Source organism: Heterodontus francisci, chromosome 2 (genome assembly GCF_036365525.1).
Source record: "Heterodontus francisci isolate sHetFra1 chromosome 2, sHetFra1.hap1, whole genome shotgun sequence".
Lineage (NCBI taxonomy): Eukaryota > Metazoa > Chordata > Chondrichthyes > Heterodontiformes > Heterodontidae > Heterodontus > Heterodontus francisci.
In genome coordinates, this window is record NC_090372.1 from 220,406,483 (window position 1) to 220,428,781 (window position 22,299).

General features: G+C 50.7%; 1 protein-coding gene across 3 annotated transcripts in view; it reads left to right on the forward strand.

Moving 5' to 3' along the window:
* gpaa1 (glycosylphosphatidylinositol anchor attachment 1) overlaps positions 1-22,299 on the forward strand; it is a 39,840-nt gene extending 17,541 nt beyond the window's left edge. For 2 of the 3 annotated variants that reach the window (XM_068016033.1, XM_068016041.1), the window contains exons 5-13: positions 1,418-1,562; positions 4,132-4,233; positions 9,770-9,966; positions 10,532-10,728; positions 11,999-12,152; positions 16,697-16,759; positions 18,311-18,507; positions 19,307-19,477; positions 21,008-22,299. In XM_068016033.1, coding sequence (XP_067872134.1) covers positions 1,418-1,562; positions 4,132-4,233; positions 9,770-9,966; positions 10,532-10,728; positions 11,999-12,152; positions 16,697-16,759; positions 18,311-18,507; positions 19,307-19,477; positions 21,008-21,251 — 1,470 coding nt within the window. In that variant the 3' untranslated portion in view covers positions 21,252-22,299. Of the gene's footprint in view, positions 1-1,373; positions 1,563-4,131; positions 4,234-9,769; positions 9,967-10,531; positions 10,729-11,998; positions 12,153-16,696; positions 16,760-18,310; positions 18,508-19,306; positions 19,478-21,007 lie in introns of all 3 variants that reach the window. The other variant, XM_068016052.1, reaches the window with a different exon arrangement.

Sequence of the window (22,299 nt, forward strand, 5' to 3'; positions counted from 1 at the left end):
AATCCTTTAAGGCCTCAAAGTCTGATTCGTGTAATCTTACAGCACAGCAGGAGGCCATTCAGCCCATCATGCATCTTTGGTGGAGCTGTCCAGTTGGTTCCACACTGTTCTTTTCCCATAGCCATAGGGCGGCACAGTGGCGCAGTGGTTAGCACCGCAGCCTCACAGCTCCAGCGACCCGGGTTCAATTCTGGGTACTGCCTGTGTGGAGTTTGCAAGTTCTCCCTGTGTCTGCGTGGGTTTCCTCCGGGTGCTCCGGTTTCCTCCCACATGCCAAAGACTTGCAGGTTGATAGGTTAATTGGCCATTATAAATTGCCCCCAGTATAGGTATGTGGTATGTAAATATAGGGGCATGTGGGGATGTGGTAGGAATATGGGATTAGTGTAGGATTAGTATAAATGGGTGGTTGATTGTCGGCACAGACTCGGTGGGCCGAAAGGGCTTGTTTCAGTGCTGTATCTCTAAAAAAAAAAAATGTGGTTGTTAAGTAAACACCAGGTGAGGTCAATCTGAGTTTAAGTGCTCTTTAATTTCTAGATTGCAAATTTCAGGTTGCGGCTCGGAACCTGGGGTGCAATGCCTGCCTTGCCATCTCCCTGTGCATTTTTAGTAAAAGTGTGATGTTGCAGTCACTCCGAGGGGACGAGGCTCCACCTCCTGTGTCAATAAGGTATTATCTGTTGCTGGGTGACTTTCCCTGCACATTACCAATGATTGGGATTATTTTGCTTTATACAACTTTTTTTTTAGGGGTGGGGGGGACAATGTAACACATATTTGCAAGTAGTCAGGCATGACTGCAACAACAGCAGTTTGCATTTATATGGAGCTTTTAACTGAGCAAAAAAATCCCAAAGCTTCACAAGATCATTATCCGACAAAATTTGACAACAAATCACAGAAGGAGACACTACGACAGATGACCAGAAGTTAATTTTTGGATAAAGAGACAGTTTTTAAGGAGAATCTTAAAGGGGGAGAAAGAAAGAGAGAGAGAGAGGAGGGGGGCAGAGAGGTTTAGGGAGGGTATTTCAGAGCTTGAAGCCCAGACAGCTGAAGACACGGCCACCAATGGTAGAGCATTTAAAATCGGGGATGCTCAGGAGGCCAGAGATCTTGGAGGGTTGTATGGCTGAAGGAGGTTACAGAGACACAAGAGAATTACAGAATGCTCCCGCAAACACACATGAATTAGGACAGAGACGTTTAAATGTAATATTCTGTGACGGCCGAAACATGATAAGCATATTGATTAATTAGAGAGGGAGTTAACTGGTTAAAGCTGTTAAGGGTTGCATTGGTAGAGTATAATTGGAGTGTCAGGTAGGCTAGGTGAATCGGTGGGTGATCCTTTACTGTTTGTTTCACAGTCTGACAGGAGTTATTCATTCAAGCTTTTCAATTGAAAACGCAGATGGTGAAAGGGACCAACGTTTATGGAATTCTCCGTGCTGCGAGGGCTGCAAGCACAGAATCAATCGTCCTGAGCACTCCAGTTGAAATCAAAGAGAACAGCCAGGCTGCCGGCCTACTCCTTGCCCTGGCCTCCTACTTCCGAGGTGAGGGTCGCCAGATACTTGCAGCCTCTTAACGTTTCCTCCCCTACTGGAGGGGGTCGGGGGGGGGGCTTATACTGGGACTCAGTTTCTCCTCCTTGTCCCAGCTCAGAGCACAAAGGAGAGGAAGCTACACGACTGTTGTACAAGGTCTGCATCTGGAGTAACTGCGTTCAGTTCTGGGCTCCTCCTGCTCCCCTGAGGGGTTAGCGATCTGTAGAGTTTGGGGAGGGCGGTGTCGAGCTGTAGGTGAGCAGAGCAATACAGCCTGTCTGCTTTGGGCTTGTGGGAAACAATGAGTTAAAGTATAGAGCCTTGGAACGTTTTACTGCGTTAAAGGTGCTATATAAATGCAAGTTGTTGTTGCTGTTGTCCATCCGGAGTAACTGTGTTCGGTTCTGGTCAGACTCCATCCGGAGTAACTGTGTTCAGTTCTGGTCAGACTCCATCCGGAGTAACTGCATTCAGTTCCGGTCAGACTCCATCCAGAGTAACTGCATTCAGTTCCGGTCAGACTCCATCCGGAGTAACTGCATTCAGTTCCGGTCAGACTCCATCCGGAGTAACTGCATTCAGTTCCGGTCAGACTCCATCCGGAGTAACTGCATTCAGTTCCGGTCAGACTCCATCCGGAGTAACTGCATTCAGTTCCGGTCAGACTCCATCCGGAGTAACTGCGTTCAGTTCCAGTCAGACCCCATCCGGAGTAACTGCATTCAGTTCCGGTCAGACTCCATCCGGAGTAACTGCATTCAGTTCCGGTCAGACCCCATCTGGAGTAACTGCATTCAGTTCCGGTCAGACTCCATCCGGAGTGATTGTGTTCAGTTCCGGTCAGACTCCATCCGGAGTAACTGGGTACAGTTCCAGTAAGACCCCATCCGGAGTAACTGTGGTCAGTTCCAGTAAGACCCCATCCGGAGTAACTGTGTTCTGTTCTGGTCAGACTCCATCCGGAGTAACTGTGTTCAGTTCCGGTCAGACCCCATCTGGAGTAACTGCATTCAGTTCCGGTCAGACTCCATCCGGAGTGATTGTGTTCAGTTCCGGTCAGACTCCATCCGGAGTAACTGGGTACAGTTCCAGTAAGACCCCATCCGGAGTAACTGTGGTCAGTTCCAGTAAGACCCCATCCGGAGTAACTGTGTTCTGTTCTGGTCAGACTCCATCCGGAGTAACTGTGTTCAGTTCCGGTCAGACCCCATCTGGAGTAACTGCATTCAGTTCCGGTCAGACTCCATCCGGAGTGATTGTGTTCAGTTCCGGTCAGACTCCATCCGGAGTAACTGGGTACAGTTCCAGTAAGACCCCATCCGGAGTAACTGTGGTCAGTTCCAGTAAGACCCCATCCGGAGTAACTGTGTTCTGTTCTGGTCAGACTCCATCCGGAGTAACTGTGTTCAGTTCCGGTCAGACTCCATCCGGAGTAACTGTGTTCAGTTCCGGTCAGACTCCATCCGGAGTAACTGTGTTCAGTTCCGGTCAGACTCCATCTGAAGAAACTGCATTCAGTTCTGGGCCCTGCACCTCAGGAAGGATATATTGGCCTTGGAGACGGTGCAGGAGAGATTCACCAGAATGATCCTGGGGCTGAAAGGGTTAAATTATGAGGACAGGTTGCAGAGTCTAGGCTTGCATTCCTGAAAATAGAATGTTATAATTCAGAAAGTCATCTGGTGAAGGATAGAATTGGAGCCAACTTTATGCACTTTTATAAGCATTTATTTCCAGAGATACATGTTACAAGCATGTACCTCCTAATCCAACAACCCCAGATTTAGTCTGTTTCTATTTATAGGAGCACAAGTAAATCTCCAGTTGATGCCCACCATTTCCATAGAATTAAACACAATTAATACACAATTAATATTGAAGATTAAGGGGTGATCTCATTGAGATGATTAAAGGATTTGATAGGGTAGATAGAGAAACTATTCGCTCTGGTGGGGGGAGTCCAGAACCAGGGGTCATCGTCTAAGGTTACGGGGTAAACCTTTCAGGACTGAGAAGAAGAGAAATTTCTTCACCCAGAGTGTGGTGAGCCTGTGGAATTCGCTACCACAGAAAGCAGTTGAGGCCAAAACATTGTATGTTTTCAAGGAGGAGTTAGATATAGCTCCTGGGTCTAAAGGGATCAAAGGGTATGGGGGGAAAGCGGGAACAGGTTACTGAGTTGGATGATCAGCCATGGTCATAATGAATGGCGGAGCAGGCTCGAAGGGCCAAATGGCCTACTCCTGCTCCTATTTTCTGTGTTTCTATGTGTAGAGGTAGATTTACTCTGTATCTAACCCTTGCTACTATATTCTGTTATGGAGTTTTAAGTAGTGAACAGTTCTGGCACTGGGTGAAATAGCCACGTCACTGTATTGGAGCAGTACTCCTGCACAGAATACTGTTTGTGCCAAGTCAGATACATTGTGCCCAAGACATGCAAAGCTGTGGAATAGCTAACTGTTCTTAACTCCCGTGTGGGTGATGGCTCAGTGCTGTGAGCTTGTTGGTTATTGGCTGCCCCATCAGGTGCTGGACAGGGGTAATGTTGTTGTTTCTAACACTGTTTGTATCACAGGTCAGATACACTGGGCCAAAGACATCATCTTCCTATTCACCGAGCATGACATGATTGGGATGGAGGCTTGGCTCGAAGCCTATCATGATGTTAATGTGACTGGTGAGCAAAGCAACATATTCGGCTTACAGATCAGACTCCAGCCTGAAAGAAAGGACTTACATTTCTCTAGCACCTTTCACATCCTCAGGACGTCCTTAACTGCTTTGCAGAAGTATTTTTGAAGTGTAGTCACTGTTGTAATGTAGGGAACAGGGCATCCAATTTGTGCACAGCAAGATCCCACAAATAGCAGTATGATAATGACCACATCATCTGTTTGGCCAACACATCATAAGAACATAAGAAATAAGAGCATGAGTCAACCATTCGGCCCCTCAAGCCTGTTCTGCCATTCAATATCATCATGGCTGATTGTTTGCCTCAACTCCACTTTCCCACCCACTTCCCATATCCCTTGATTCGCTGAGGGGCCAAAAATCTGTCTATCTCATTCTTAAATATATTTATCGCTAGGTAGTACAGAACTTCAATATTGTTGAAAAAGGAGACATGCTGTCGAAGCTTTTTGTCTTGCATTCATCAGGACAGATGCAAGAATGCCAAATTTCAAAGGGAGCAACAATTTATATTGCATGAGAGAAGGTTGCTGATTTGTTGGCAAGTCAACTCTGATTGGTTGAGGTGTTGCCATGGAGAATGCACCAGGGAACTATTGTCCCCCACACTTCGTTTAATTCAAAAACAGTGTGATGCCTGGACATGTTCCTTTTGCCTGCAGAGGACAGGTCCCTGCGTATGAATATATGTAACTGCTAGAAACCATAAGTGAGCCACATTGTGAGCCCGACTGATCAGCTTAAAGTGGTTGTTAGTGTAATTCTTAGCACACTCGGATTGTTCAGTAAGTGCTGTCTAATCGCAGGATCACATCTAACGTTAGACATTGTGTTCTGAGTTTTGCAAGTGTGGGCTGATTGAGTACGGTCAGTACTCTGCCTATTGCGAGCAGCTGGAGGGACATGGCGCCTGATACGATCTGCCAGTCATTGGGACATGCGGCCTACGTACCTGGCATCACGCCAGCACTGGAATTCATATCCCACATTACTCATTTGTGTGATAGGCAGAATGTCTTTTTGGCTTGACAGCATCCTGTTAGTGGCAAACACCAAACGTGTTGCAACTGCATAGTAGCAATATGAAACGGCGAGCTTCACCTGTTGCTCAAATTTCTGAGATACGTTACCCTTCCAGAGTAATTTGAGGTAGACTGGGCACTGTTCAGATCCGAAAGTGGCAGTCTTAGGCCCGTTCGTGAATCTGTGGCGATACACAGCTTGCACTGGTCTGATCAGGGTAGCCATTATCCTGCAGAATAGCAATGATTCACCCCAGTTCAGTGTCAAGCTTGCAAGGTGAGCAAATGGCTCGGGCCCTATTTATGAGATTGTTGATAAGGCGTGTGGAACTGTAGGAATCCCAATGCGTATGTTGACCAGTGAAGGTGGCTTGCAGGAAACTGTATTAGAGAACGCGTTAATGGGTTTCTCAACTAGCATGTCAAGCTCGTTAGATTGCTCTATTTCAAAGGTGAATTGATACATTTCCTATATTTAAAGCTGCAACTGCATGTCAGAACTCAACACCTTAATGCGCTCTATCCCACACTAATTCACCTCCAACAGTGCAGCACTCCCTCAGTACTGACCCTCTGACAGTGCAGCACTCCCTCAGTACTGACCCTCTGACAGTGCAGCACTCCCTCAGTACTGACCCTCTGACAGTGCAGCACTCCCTCAGTACTGACCCTCTGACAGTGCAGCACTCCCTCAGTACTGACCCTCTGACAGTGCAGCACTCCCTCAGTACTGACCCTCCGACAGTGCAACACTCCCTCAGTACTGACCCTCCGACAGTGCAGCACTCCCTCAGTACTGACCCTCCGACAGTGCAGCACTCCCTCAGTACTGACCCTCTGACAGTGCAACACTCCCTCAGTACTGACCCTCGGACAGTGCAACACTCCCTCAGTACTGACCCTCCGACAGTGCAGCACTCCCTCAGTATTGACCCCAGACAGTGCAGCACTCCCTCAGTACTGACCCTCCGACAGTGCAGCACTCCCTCAGTACTGACCCTCCGACAGTGCAGCACTCCCTCAGTACTGACCCTCCGACAGTGCAGCACTCCCTCAGTACTGACCCTCCGACAGTGCAGCACTCCCTCAGTACTGACCCTCTGACAGTGCAACACTCCCTCAGTACTGACCCTCCGACAGTGCAGCACTCCCTCAGTACTGACCCTCCGACAGTGCAGCACTCCCTCAGTACTGACCCTCCGACAGTGCAGCACTCCCTCAGTACTGACCCTCCGACAGTGCAGCACTCCCTCAGTACTGACCCTCCGACAGTGCAGCACTCCCTCAGTACTGACCCTCCGACAGTGCAGCACTCCCTCAGTACTGACCCTCCGACAGTGCAGCGCTCCCTCAGTACTGACCCTCCGACAGTGCAGCACTCCCTCAGTACTGACCCTCCGACAGTGCAGCGCTCCCTCAGTACTGACCCTCCGACAGTGCAGCGCTCCCTCAGTACTGACCCTCCGACAGTGCAGCGCTCCCTCAGTACTGACCCTCCGACAGTGCAGCGCTCCCTCAGTACTGACCCTCCGACAGTGCAGCGCTCCCTCAGTACTGACCCTCCGACAGTGCAGCACTCCCTCAGTACTGACGCTCCGACAGTGCAGCACTCCCTCAGTACTGACGCTCCGACAGTGCAGCACTCCCTCAGTACTGACGCTCCGACAGTGCAGCACTCCCTCAGTACTGACGCTCCGACAGTGCAGCACTCCCTCAGTACTGACGCTCCGACAGTGCAGCACTCCCTCAGTACTGACGCTCCGACAGTGCAGCACTCCCTCAGTACTGACGCTCCGACAGTGCAGCACTCCCTCAGTACTGACGCTCCGACAGTGCAGCACTCCCTCAGTACTGACGCTCCGACAGTGCAGCACTCCCTCAGTACTGACGCTCCGACAGTGCAGCACTCCCTCAGTACTGACGCTCCGACAGTGCAGCACTCCCTCAGTACTGACGCTCCGACAGTGCAGCACTCCCTCAGTACTGACGCTCCGACAGTGCAGCACTCCCTCAGTACTGACGCTCCGACAGTGCAGCACTCCCTCAGTACTGACGCTCCGACAGTGCAGCACTCCCTCAGTACTGACGCTCCGACAGTGCAGCACTCCCTCAGTACTGACTCTCCGACAGTGCATCACTCCCTCAGTACTGACGCTCCGACAGTGCAGCACTCCCTCAGTACTGACGCTCCGACAGTGCAGCACTCCCTCAGTACTGACGCTCCGACAGTGCAGCACTCCATCAGTATTGACCCTCCGACATCGCAGCACTCCCTCAGTACTGACTCTCCGACAGTGCAACGCTCCCTCAGTACTGACCCTCCGACAGTGCAGCACTCCCTCAGTACTGACCCTCCGACAGTGCAGCACTCCCTCAGTACTGACCCTCCGACAGTGCAGCACTCCCTCAGTACTGACCCTCCAACAGTGCAGCACTCCCTCAGTACTGACTCTCCGACAGTGCAACGCTCCTTCAGTACAGACCCTCCGACAGCGCAGCACTTCCTCAGTACTGACTCTCCGACAGCGCAGCACTCCCTCAGTACTGACCCTCTGACAGCGCAGCACTCCCTCAGTACTGACTCTCCGACAGCGCAACGCTCCCTCAGTACAGACCCTCCGACAGTGCAGCACTCCCTCAGTACTGACCCTCCGACAGTGCAGCACTCCCTCAGTACTGACCCTCCAACAGTGCAGCACTCCCTCAGTACTGACTCTCCGACAGTGCAACGCTCCCTCAGTACAGACCCTCTGACAGCGCAGCACTTCCTCAGTACTGACTCTCCGACAGCGCAGCACTTCCTCAGTACTGACTCTCCGACAGCGCAGCACTCCCTCAGTACTGACTCTCCGACAGTGCCGCACTCCCTCAGTACTGACCCTCTGACAGTGCGGTGTTTCCTCAGTACTGACCCTCCGACAGTGCAGCACTCCCTCAGTACTGACTCTCCGACAGTGCAACGCTCCCTCAGTACAGACCCTCTGACAGCGCAGCACTTCCTCAGTACTGACTCTCCGACAGTGCAGCACTCCCTCAGTACTGACCCTCTGACAGCGCAGCACTCCCTCAGTACTGACTCTCCGACAGTGCAGCACTCCCTCAGTACTGACCCTCTGACAGTGCGGTGTTTCCTCAGTACTGACTCTCCGACAGTGCAGCACTCCCTCAGTACTGACCCTCCGACAGTGCAGCACTCCCTCAGTACTGACCCTCCGACAGTGCAGCACTCCCTCAGTACTGACTCTCCGACAGTGCAGCGCTCCCTCAGTACTGACCCTCTGACAGTGCGGTGTTTCATCAGTCCTGACCCTCCGACAGTGCAGCACTCCCTCAGTACTGACGCTCCGACAGTGCAGCACTCCCTCAGTACTGACTCTCCGACAGTGCAGCACTCCCTCAGTACTGACGCTCCGACAGTGCAGCACTCCCTCAGTACTGACTCTCCGACAGTGCAGCACTCCCTCAGTACTGACTCTCCGACAGTGCAGCACTCCCTCAGTACTGACCCTCCGACAGTGCAGCACCCCCTCAGTACTGACTCGCCGACAGTGCAGCGCTCCCTCAGTACTGACCCTCTGACAGTGCGGTGTTTCATCAGTCCTGACCCTCCGACAGTGCAGCACTCCCTCAGTACTGACTCTCCGACAGTGCAGCACTCCCTCAGTACTGACTCTCCGACAGTGCAGCACTCCCTCAGTACTGACTCTCCGACAGTGCAGCACTCCCTCAGTACTGACTCTCCGACAGTGCAGCACTCCCTCAGTACTGACTCTCCGACAGTGCAGCACTCCCTCAGTACTGACCATCCCACAGTGCAGCACTCCCTCAGTACTGACCCTCCGACAGTGCAGCACTCCCTCAGTACTGACCCTCCGACAGTGCAGCACTCCCTCAGTACTGACCCTCCGACAGTGCAGCACTCCCTCAGTACTGTCTCTCCGACAGTGCAGCACTCCCTCAGTACTGTCTCTCCGACAGTGCAGCACTCCCTCAGTACTGACCTTCCGACAGTGCAGCACCCCCTCAGTACTGACTCTCCGACAGTGCAGCACTCCCTCAGTACTGACGCTCCGACAGTGCAGCACTCTCTCAGTACTGACGCTCCGACAGTGCAGCACTCTCTCAGTACTGACGCTCCGACAGTGCAACGCTCCCTCAGTATTGACCCTCCGACAGTGCGGCACACCCTCAGTACTGACCCTCCGACAGCGCAGCACTCCCTCAGTACTGACCCTCTGACAGTGCGGTGTTTCCTCAGTCCTGACCCTTCGACAGTGCAGCACTCCCTCAGTACTGACCATCCGACAGCGCAGCACTCCCTCAGTACTGACCCTCCGACAGTGCGGCACACCCTAAGTACTGACCCTCCGACAGCGCAGCACATCCTCAGTACTGACCCTCCGACAGTGCAGCATTTGCTTGATATTGCAGTGGGAATGTTGGCCTTGATTATGTGCTTGGAACACTGAGGTGTTTTTCTCCTGTCCCCTGCTCCAGAGATCTGCTCGACGGTGATGCAGGGTCGAGCAGGAGCAATCCAGGCCGCCATCACCATTGAGATGAGCAGCGACGTTGTCACCAGCTTCGACATCAGTGTGGTGGGGCTGAATGGTCAGCTGCCCAACCTAGATCTGGTCAACCTCTTCACCTCCTTCTGCCAGAAGAATGGCGTGCTGTGTACCATCCAGGGCAAGGTGGGACCCTGGGCTTCCAGAGACCAGCAACTGTGGGTAGAGGAGCAGGGGGACTGGGCAGCAGGTCAGAAGATGGGACTGGGGTTTGAAGGTGGGGTGAGGAACGGTGGATTGGGGGTCTGCTGTTGGTGGGGTCAAAGGGGTAGGTTGGGACCTGGGGTTCACGGTCAGAGGATCGGATCCGAGATGGTGCAGAGGGGTCAGGGTTGAGGTCAGAGGGTCAGCTTTCGATGGGGGAAGGGTGGGGCTGGAAACAAGTGTATTGGAGTTGGGGTCAGAGGGTGGGGTTAGAGAGAGAGGTTTAGCTTTATGGATTAGTGTTGGGGATCAGGGTCAGAGGGTGAGGTTGGCACCTGGGGTTCAGGATCAGAGCATGGTGTCACAGTGGATGTATAAGTGTCCAATTGAGGTCAGAGATGAGGTCGGGGCGGGGTATCGGGGTCAGAGGGTGGGGTCAGAAACAGAAGGTTGGGGTCAGGTAATGGAGATGACGGCTGGGATGTGGGCTGGAACATTTTGTCAGTAGTCAGGGGCTGGAATGACACCACTGTGTGCTTTGTTGCAGTTACCTCACATGGACGGAGAGACTCTGGAGGGTTATGTGCACTCATTGCACACCATGTTGCTGATGGTCCTCAAACAGGCTTCAGGAAAATCACAGGGTGATCACGGCCTCTTCCTGCGATATCACATCGAGGCGGTGACAATACGTGGAATCAACAGCTTCCGGCAGTACAAGTTCGACATGGTAACTGTCGGCAAGTGAGTGTCACTGCTGGTTAATCGTTATACTCACTAACGGACGTCCCCGGTTAATTGTCACACTCACTAACAGACGTCCCCGGTTAATCGTCACACTCACTAACAGACGTCCCTGGTTAATCGTCACGCTCACTAACGGACGTCCCTGGTTAATCGTCACGCTCACTAACGGACGTCCCTGGTTAATCGTCACGCTCACTAACGGACGTCCCCGGTTAATCGTCACGCTCACTAACGGACGTCCCCGGTTAATCGTCACGCTCACTAACGGACGTCCCCGGTTAATCGTCACGCTCACTAACGGACGTCCCCGGTTAATCGTCACGCTCACTAACGGACGTCCCCGGTTAATCGTCACGCTCACTAACGGACGTCCCCGGTTAATCGTCACGCTCGCTAACGGACGTCCCCGGTTAATCGTCACGCTCGCTAACGGACGTCCCCGGTTAATCGTCACGCTCGCTAACGGACGTCCCCGGTTAATCGTCACGCTCGCTAACGGACGTCCCCGGTTAATCGTCACGCTCGCTAACGGACGTCCCCGGTTAATCGTCACGCTCGCTAACGGACGTCCCCGGTTAATTGTCACGCTCGCTAACGGACGTCCCCGGTTAATTGTCACGCTCGCTAACGGACGTCCCCGGTGCATTGCCACGCTCGCTAACGGACGTCCCCGGTTCATTGTCACACTCACTAACGAACGTCCACACTCACTAACGGACGGCCCTGGTGAATTGCCGCACTCACTAACGGACGTCCCTGGTGAATTGCCGCGCTCTCTAACGGGCGTCCTTGGTGAATTGCCGCGCTCTCTAACGGGCGTCCCTGGTGAATTGCCGCGCTCTCTAACGGACGTCCCTGGTGAATTGCCGCGCTCTCTAACGGACGTCCCTGGTGAATTGCCGCGCTCTCTAACGGACGTACCTGGTGAATTGCCGCGCTCTCTAACGGGCCTCCCTGGTGAATTGCCGCGCTCGCTAACGGGCGTCCCTGGTGAATTGCCGCGCTCTCTAACGGGCGTCCCTGGTGAATTGCCGCGCTCTCTAACGGGCGTCCCTGGTGAATTGCCGCGCTCTCTAACGGGCCTCCCTGGTGAATTGCCGCGCTCTCTAACGGGCGTCCCTGGTGAATTGCCGCGCTCTCTAACGGGCCTCCCTGGTGAATTGCCGTGCTCGCTAACGGGCCTCCCTGGTTAATCGTTTATTTCACTAACAGGCGTCCCTGGTTTATCGTTAATGTGTCTAATCACTGGAATCTTTTCCTTGTCTAGAGTGTTTGAGGGAATAGTGAGGAAGTTGAACAACCTCTTGGAGAGGCTGCACCAATCCTACTTCTTCTACCTGCTGCCGTCTCTCTCCCGCTTTGTATCCATCGGCTATTACATGCCTGCCTTTATCTTCCTCATTCTCATCCTGCTGCTGAAGATATCCTTTTCATGGTTTGGTCATTAAAGCTGCTTCTCCTTCACAGTGTTACTCAGAGCTCCTCTGCAGTGAGGGGCTTTAGTTTGATTGGTCTACAGGGGCAGAGGAATCAGCCCTTACAAATACACGGATCACTGAAAGGAGCGATGCAGGTTAATAAGGCCACTAGAAAATAGCAAACCAAGCACTGGGAATCATTTCAAGAGAGATAAAATTAAAAAGTAGAGATTCTATGTTTATTACGAAAAGGATATAGAGGCACTCGAGAAGGTGCAAATAAGATTTACTAGGCTGATACCAGAGCTGAGAGGCTATACCTATCAGGAAGGACTGAATAGTCTGGGATTCTTTTCCCTAGAAAAGTGAAGACTGAGGGGGTAACCTGATTGAAGTCTTTTAAGATAATGCCAGGGTTTGATAGGGTAGATGTAGAAAAGATGTTTCCACGTGCAGGTGAGACCAGAACTTGGGGCTATAAATATAAGATAGTCACTAATAAATTCACTCGGGAATTCAGGAGAAACCTCTTTACCCAGAGTGTAGTGAGAATGAAGAACTCACTACCACAGGGAATGGTTGAATAGTATCGATACATTTAAGGAGAATTTAAGGATCAACACATGAGGTAGAAAGGAATAGAAGGATATGCTGATAGGCTGAGCTGAAGAGGAGAGGGAGGAGGCTGGTGTGGAGCATGAACACTAGCATGGATCAGATGGGCCGAGTGGCCTGTTTCTGTGCTGTGAAAACTGTGCAATACTAGTTCTCTGCTCAAGCTGCAAGAGACACGCTTTTCACGCCATCATTCTGAGAGGTGAAAGGATGGCATGTAACCCACTGTAACATTAGTCTGGTATCAATCTCTCCATGTCTAATCCTGGATATCGTAGGCAGGGCTATTTATCTGCGACAATGGGAATTCCAACACAATCGTAATCCTGTTCTAAACTGGGATGCATCTTCGTGCCGGAGTCACCCACAGGAGCAGGTAAGAAGGCAGCTGGTTTCCTCCCCCGCCGGATGGTGCTGAGGCCAGTTGCAAGCACCCTATCGCAGCGGAGATCAGAGGACGGTGCTCAGGGCTCAATCCTGCCACCTTTCTGCATTCTGTGGCTTGTCGCTCGCTGGCTAAGCCCTCGCAAGGGGCTCACCGTCCTGTGGTAAATACAGGTTGCTGGCAGGCACACTCACAGCACACTCAGTCGTCTCCCTGTCAATATTGGCCAGCAGGTGACGTGGAGGGAGTTCAAGGTCACCAGTCTGCAGGAAGAGAGGAAAAGTGTGCCTGGGCCTGCAGGCTAGAGCAAAGACAAGGCACTTTACATCAGCACACTGTCACAACGGGCAATGTATTTACTCTTGCCTCATTTTGAGGGATCCAGATGGGAGTCAGAAGATCATGGGTTCAAGACCCACTCCAGAGACTACATATAATCTCACAGAGGGAGTGCTGCACTGTCAGAGGGTCATTACTGAGGGAGTGCTGCACTGTCAGAGGGTCATTACTGAGGGAGTGCTGCACTGTCAGAGGGTCATTACTGAGGGAGTGCTGCACTGTCAGAGGGTCAGTACTGAGGGAGTGCTGCACTGCCGGATGTGCTGTCTTGCGGGTGAGATATTAAACCAAGTTCATTTCTGCCCCCTTAATTGTACATAAAAAATTGTTCAGCACTATTTTGAAGAAGGGCAGGGGATTTATCCCCAGTGTCCTGGCCAAATTCACAGTGAGGATACCCACCATCGTGTTGTGTGGCACAACCACTTTGTGAAATGGGATAGATTTCAAACAGGTCTAGCAACTCAAAACTGGGCATCCATGAGGCACTGTGGACCATTAGCAGCAGCAGCAGAATTGTACTCAACCACAATCTGTAACCTCATGGCCCAGCATATCCCTCACTCTGCCATTACCATCAAGCCTGGTTCAATGAAAACTGCAGGAGGGTATGTCAGGAGCAGCACCAAGCATATCTAAAATGAGGTGTCAACCTGGTGAGGCTACAAACAGGACTATTTGCGTGCCAAACTGCGTAAGAAGCATGCGATAGACAGAGCTAAGCGATCCCATAACCAACAGATCAAATCTGAGCTCTGCAGTCCTGCCACATCCAGCCGTGAATGGTGGTGGACAATTAAACAACTAACTGGAGGAGGAGGCTCCACAAATATCCCCATCCTTAATGATGAGGGAACCCAGCACATCAGTGCAAAAGATAAGGCTGAAGTATTTGCAACAATCTTCAGCCAGAAGTGCCGAGTTGATGATCCATCTCAGCCTCCTCCTGAAGTCCCCAGCATCACAGATGCCAGACTTTAGCCAATTCGATTCTCTCCACGTGATATCAAGAAATGACTGAAGGCACTGGATACTGCAAAGGCTAAGGGCCCTGACAATATTCCGGCAATAGTACTGAAGACCTGTGCTTCAGAACTAGCCGGACCCCTAGCCAAACTGTTCCAGTACAGTTAAACACTGGCATCTACCCTGCAATGTGGAGAATTTCCCAGGTATGTCCTGTACACAAAAAGCAGGACAAATCCAACCCAGCCAATTACCGCCCCATCAGTCTCCTCTCAGTCATCATTAAAGTGATGGAAGGAGCCATTAACAGTGCTATCAAGCAGCACTTACTCAGAAATAATCTGCTCAGTGATGCTCAGTTTGGGTTCCGCCAGGGCCACTCAGCTCCTGACCTCATTACAGCCTTGGTTCAAACATGGACAAAAGAGCTGAACTCAAGAGGTGAGAGTGACTGCCCTTGTCATTGAGGCAGCATTTGACCGAGTATGGCATCAAGGAGCCCTAGCAAAACTGAAGTTAATGGGAATCAGGGGGAAAACTCTCCACTGGTTGGAGTCAAACCTAGCACAAAGGAAGATGGTTGTGGTTGTTGGAAGTCAATCATCTCAGTCCCAGGACATCACTGCAGGAGTTCCTCAGGGTAGTGTCCTAGGCCCAACCATCTTCAGCTGCTTCATAAGGTCAGAAGTGGGGATGTTGGCTAATGATTGCACAATGTTCAGCACCATTCACAACTCCTCAGATACTGAAGCAGCCCATGTCCATATGCAGCAAGACCTGGACAACATCCAGGCTTGGGCTGATAAGTGGCAAGAAACATTCGCGTCACACAAGTGCCAAGCAATGACCATCTCTAACATTAAAGAATCTAACCATCTCCCATTGATGTTCAATGGCATTACCATTGCTGAATCCCCCACTATCCACATCCTGGGAGTTACCATTGACCAGAAATTGAACTGGAGTAGCTACATTAATGCTGTGGCTACAAGAGCAGGTCAGAGGCTGGGAATTCTGCGGCAAGTAACTCACCTCCTGACTCCCCAAAGCCTGTGCACCATCTACAAGGCACAAATCAGGAGTGTGATGGAATACTCTCCACTTGCCTGGATGAGTGTAGCTCCAACAACACAAGAAGCTCGACACCATCCAGGACAAAGCAGCCCGCTTGATTGGCACACCGACCACAAACATTCAATCCTTCTACCACCAAATCACAGTGGCAGCAGTGTGTACCATCTACAAGATGCACTGCAGCAACTCACCAAGGCTCCTTCGACAGCACCTTCCAAACCCGTGACCTCTACCACCTAGAAGGACAAGGGCAGCAGATGCTTGGGAACACCACCACCTGCAAGTTCCCCTCCAAGCCACACACCATCCTGACTTGGAACTATATCGCCGTTCCTTCAGTGTCGCTGGGTCAAAATCCTGGAACTCCCTTCCTAACAGCACTGTGGGTCTACCTACCCCATATGGACTGCAGCGGTTCAAGAAGGCAGCTCACCACCACCTTCTCAAGGGCAATTAGGGATGGGCAATAAATGCTGTCCTCGCCAGCGATGCCCATATCTCCCAAACGAATAAAAAAAAATGTATCCCTCCACCAACATCACTAAAACAGATTATCTGGTCTGTTATCAAATTGCTGTCTCTGGGATCTTGCTGTGAGCAAATTAGCCGCCACCATTCCTACTTTACAACAGTGACTGCACTTCAAATCTACTTCATTGGCTGTAAAGCACTTTGGGACATCCTGAGGATGTGAAAGGTGCTTTAGAAATGCAAAGCATATGGGATCTTGGGCTTCATAAATAGAGGTATTGTGTACAATAGCAGGGAAGTTACGCTGAACCTTTTATAAAGCTCTGGTTAGGCCCCAACTGGAGTATTGCATCCAGTTCTGGTCACCACACTTTCGGAAGGATGTGAGGGTTGTTGAGAGAGTATCGAGGAGATTTCCCAGAATGGTTCCAGGGAGATAGCAATGATTTCAAAAGGATATTGGATGGACACTTGAAGGAAATAAACTTACAAGCTACAGACATCGCGGGTGAATGGGACTGATTGGATTGCTTTGGAGAGAGCTGACATAGACCTGATGGGCCAAATGGCCTGGTTCGGTGCTGTCATGACTGTGACTATATTCTTTCCTTCTGATAAACTGCGAACGACAAATCTGTCATAGAAATTCCACAGGTTTCCAATTTGTTAATCCATGTTTTCCTTAATGTATTTCCACGCTCTAGACCTGTGGATTAAGCTGTCGAAGGTTCCTGTATGTCCGCAGGATTGTGTTGTTGAGGTATGGTGGCAGGCTGTGTGTCGGGCTCTCTGTCAGACGTCTGATCCCCTTTCATTCTCCTCAGTACCGTTTCCTCCCTCCCTCCTGAGGGCACTGACTTGTTGTGTTTCATTCACCACGGTTGCTAAAGGGCTTCCGGTCCCTCACCTCGGGGGTCCAGGTGTGAAGTCTGAGCTCATGTAGTGACCATCACCAGCTGTTCCAACTGCGTGGGGCAGCAGGAGCACAACCCCATCCATCTCGCCCTGTGTCCCACACCTGCCCATGGATAGCTAATTCTCCCCTCTAACCTAGGGCCCTAAGGCCAAATGCAGCTCTGCCCCAATCCCCTCCTCCACCCACCCTTCCATGGACCCAGCCATAGCCCAGTGTGTCGCAATCTGAGAAGATCGTGGGTTTAAGCCCCACTCCAGAAACATGAGCACAAAATCAGGCTGACAAACCCAGTGCAGTACTGAGGGAGTGCTGCACTGTCGGAGGGTCAGTGCTGAGGGAGTGCCGCACTGTCGGAGGGTCAGTGCTGAGGGAGTGCCGCACTGTCGGAGGGTCAGTGCTGAGGGAGTGCCGCACTGTCGGAGGGTCAGTGCTGAGGGAGTGCCGCACTGTCGGAGGGTCAGTGCTGAGGGAGTGCCGCACTGTCGGAGGGTCAGTGCTGAGGGAGTGCCGCACTGTCGGAGGGTCACTGCTGAGGGAGTGCCGCACTGTCGGAGGGTCAGTACTGAGGGAGCGCTGCCTTTTCGGAGGGTCAGTACTGAGGGAGCGCCGCACTGTCGGAGGGTCAGTACTGAGGGAGTGCCGCACTGTCGGAGGGTCAGTACTGAGAGAGCGCTGCACTGTCGGAGGGTCAGTACTGAGGGAGTGCCGCACTGTCGGAAGGTCAGTACTGAGGGAGTGCTGCACTGTCGGAAGGTCAGTACTGAGGGAGTGCCGCACTGTCGGAGGGTCAGTACTGAGAGAGCGCTGCACTGTCGGAGGGTCAGTACTGAGGGAGTGCCGCACTGTCGGAAGGTCAGTACTGAGGGAGTGCCGCACTGTCGGAAGGTCAGTACTGAGGGAGTGCTGCACTGTCAGAGGTGACATCTTTCAAATGAGATGTTAACCGAAGCTCCACCTGTCTTCTCAAGTGGATGTAAAAGATCCCACAGCCCTAATGAAAGAAGAGCATACACGTTCCCCCACCCCATTTCAGCGAGTGTCCTGGCCGATATTTATCAATTAGCCAATGTCACTAAAAGAGATTATCTAGTCATTAGCTCATTGTCGTTTTTGAAATCTTGCTGTGAGTAAATTTGTTGCCCCATTTTCTCGATCACTGAACCTACAAACACTGAGCCTTCCCAAATGACACAGCAAGGGCCCAACCTGATCGTTTTGCCCTCTGCACCCCTCTCCTTCCCACCCCCACCTCAACCGCTGCCCTAATCAATGATTCTTTGACTGGGCAAACTGAGGATTGACAGGGAAACTCCCGGTCTGTACAGTTCACTCCCCCATCATTACAAGCCAGTCACCCGCTTCCAGTGTAATTACTGTGCTGTTGTTTTGTTGCAGAATGTGAGACCGGGTTTCCTGTCAATTGTGATTCCGATCTTCATCTGCCACGCCATGGGCCTCGCTCTCTACTATGTGCCACTCCTGTGCCAGGGGACAGCCACAGACCATTTCCCTGTCTCGGAGACAGAAGCTGTGGTGCTCACCTCCATCGCCATCTATGTGGCAGGACTCGCGCTCCCACACAACACGCAGAGGTACGGCGGAGAGCGAGCATGAGCTTGGAATCAGCACATGAAAGTGCAAGAAGGGATTGTGTCTGAGGGTGAGCGGGGAATAAGCACATGACTGAGTATGAGAAGTGAGTGTACAATCACAGTGAGGGGCAGAGACAGAGACCTCGACACTCAAATTAGTGACAGTGATTGAGAGAGATTTGGATACCAGAATTAGTAAGAGTGTTGGAGTGGGAGCTGGACAGGGAACAAGTCAAAAGCTCCAATGAGATGATTAGTCCCAATGTGCACCTATCTCTGTATCCAGCGTCAGATATTTCAATGAAGTGGGGGTTGGTCTCCTTAGAACAGAGAAGGTTAAGGAGAGATGTAATAGATGTGTTCAAAATGATGAATGATTTTGATGGAGTAGATAAGTAGAAACTATTTCCAGTGGCAGAAGGACCGGTATATACAGGACACACATTTAAGGCAATTGGCAAGGGAGCCAGAGGGAAGATGAGATTTTTTCACACAGTGAGTTGTTGTGATCTGGAACGCACTGCCTGAAAGGGCGGTGGAAGCAGATTCGATAATAACTTTCAAAAGGGGAATTGGAGAAATACTTGAAGGGGAAAGGTTTGCAGAGCTATGGGGAGAAGCTGGGGAGTGGGACTAATTGGATAACTCTTTCAAAAAGCCAGCACAGGCATGGTGGGCTGAATGGCCTCCTTCTGTGCTTTATGCTTCAATGAAATTGCTGGATGTTTGTATTTAAATTGAGTAGCTGTGGTGTGTAATCTCATTTGTTTGCCATCCCCCTCAACCTACCACTCGGTAGTGTCTTGCCGATCGAGGTGTCTACCTGTGGCTGGATGACTCTGAAGCTGATTTCCGTTCTCTACCTGGCTCTGCTCCTGGGCTGCATCACACTGATCAACTTCTCACTCGGCTTCATCCTGGCTGTCACTCTGATCCCAGCGGCTGCCTTAGCTCAACCAGTATCGCATAGGTAAGTGAAGGCAAATAAAATGGGGGAATTGGAAAAGATTGCAGGGCTACGTGGAAGAGCAGGAGAGTGGATAGCTCTTTCAAAGAGCCAGCACAGGCACAATGGGCTGAATGGTCTCATTCTGTGCTGCAGGATTCTATAGAAACGGAATGATTGTTTCGGTTGGAAAAAGTTGCATTTGTCTAGCACCTTTCACGTCCTCAGGACGTCCCAATGAAGGCTTAGGGAGACCTATCAGCCGTTGTACCTCATCCCTCTGGAGTACTGGCTTGATCATCTCCCCAATACGTGAAAAGCTAGAGGGCCTCAGTTCCTGGTCTCGTGGAGAGTATGATGGGTTTGTTCTGTGGGGAAATTGAAGCATTCACGTCCCACCCCAGATCTTCATCTCCTCTGTGATGGATTAAACTTCTTTCCAGAGGGCAACGGTTAGAACCATAGGATCACAGAAAAGTAACAGCACAGAAGGAGGCCATTCAGCCCATCGTGTCTGCGCTGGCTGAAAAAACTAGCTGCCCAATCTAATTCCACCTTCCAGCACCTCGTCTGTAGCCTTGCCGGTTACAGCACTTCAGGTGAATGTTCAGGTGCCTTTTAAATGAGTTGAGGGTTTCTGCCTCCAGTTCCACCTTCCCATCGGTTGCTCTGTAGCACCAGAGGACCTCCTGGAGGAGTTTAGCTCCAGTGAATGCACATCTTGATCCTAGAAGGAGTGCAGATTGTGTCAGATCAGATATTTCAGCGATGTTATTTAAATTGAGGAGCTGTGATGCGTGATCTTTGAACACTTTTCAGTCAGAAGACCTTTGTTCTCTCTATTAGGCTGTTTTTCATAAACAGTACCCAAATTCCTCAATGTTCAAACATTATCAGTTCAGAGGTTTATTTTTCATTCATTCATGGGATGTGGGCATCGCTGGCCAGGTCAGCATTTATTGCCCATCCCTAATTGCCCTTGAGAAGGTGGTGGTGAGCTGCCTTACTGAATACAGCTGAGTGACTTGCTAGATTTTTCAGAGTCAACCAAATTACTCTTGGGTCTGGAGTCACAGGTAAGCCAGACCAGGTAAGGAAAGATTTCCTTCCCTAAAGGATATTAGTGAACCAGACAGGTTTTTATGACAATCCGATAGTTTCATGGTCACTGTTACTGAGATTACCTTTTTATTGCAGATTTATTTAATTAACTGAATTTAAATTACCCAGCTGCTGCAGTGGATTTGAAATCATGTCTCTGGATTATTAGTACAGTAGCGTTCCTGTGTTGTTTTGTAGTTATTTGAGTGAAAAGTTGTGCTGTGTAATCTTTAAACACCTCTGAGAAAGATCTTCATTCCATATATCTGGGCCAGCTTTATAGCCAGCTCCAAGTCTCTTGAATGCTTTTCAGTGCAATTACTCAATGTTTGTATTTAAATTGAGTAAGGTGCTGTGGTGTGCTACACTTTTTCCTTGGCTGCAGCGCAGCCATTTCTAGTCATTTTTAGTGATTTTAATTCTCCGTCTCTTTCTTCCCTGCCTCCTCCGCAGGGAGCTCAATGCTCTGTTCCTCATCCTCATGTCACCGGCGACCGTCCTGCTCCTATGCATCTACCTATACCATGAGCTGGCAGAGTACCCGGTTACCTTGCTGGAGTGCTGGCAGCTGTTCCTTCAGGCCATTGCTGAATCCATCCTCGACCACCACCTGTACAGTTCCATTGTTTACCCCTTCATCGTGTTCTTCGTCTACCCCTGCTGGCTTCTCCTGTGGAATGTGGTCTTCTGGAAGTAAGACAGCACAGATTCCCTCCCCCGCTTCTGACGGCACGTTCTAGCGCGCCTGAGGTGAAAGTGACGGTGTAAGATTCATCACCTGTGGATATGGTTGACTGCAGAGAGGGAATGGACAAAGGTTCTTTCCCTCTTGTTATTGAATAACATTAAGTCTTATTCTGGGGTTCGCTGGTGGGGTATCGATTACTCTGTTTTCTCGGGAGACTGTATGGGGGGTGGTGGGGCAGAGAAGAGGGAGACAGCACAGGGAAGTGTTATGGAGTAAGAGAGGGGGACCAGAGGGAAGGGGTAAGACAACACAAAGGAGGATAGAGGGAGCATGGTTGGAGGGGTCAGAAAGGGGGAGGAAGTTGGGGGGGTCGTGGTGAAGTGGCGGGCACGTTGGGTCATGGGAGTGAGTGGATAGCTGGAGGGATCATGGGGCTAGGGAAGGATCATGGGGATAGGGAAGGTTAACGGGAAGGGGAAAACTAGCCACTGTCGGGGTTCCCATAACAGGAGGATACCCCTGGTGGTAAAGAGAGATTTCAGGGGAGGGTGAAATGAAAAGGTCCATTATGATCTGGGGAGACCAAACCCTAAAAAATACGCTCTGGGATAGAACGAACCTTACTCTAAATGGGAAAGAGAAGTGTCTAAGCCTCTGGATCACCAAAGAACTCTGTTGAGATACTTAACCTCTGTGGCGCACCTACTATCTGAGAAGCATTTCAGACTGTATCCTATATCAGATCAGATATTTTAATGTGAATATTGGATGTTTGTATTTAAATTGAGTGAGGAGCTGTGATGTGAGAACTTTAATACTACTTGCTCAGAAGATCGTTACTCCCTCTATCTGGACCGGTTTTGAAGCCAAGTCCCAGAAACACATTTCAGTGAAATTATTGGATATTTGTATTCAAATTGAGTGAGGAGCTGCCTCTCCCCAACTCTACCGTCACACCACTGAGTTTATAATATTGAAACTTGTTTCTTGTGTAAACAGTTGATGCGGATTTTAAAAATGAAACACTAGAGAATAAAAATTGTGATCCGTGTCCACA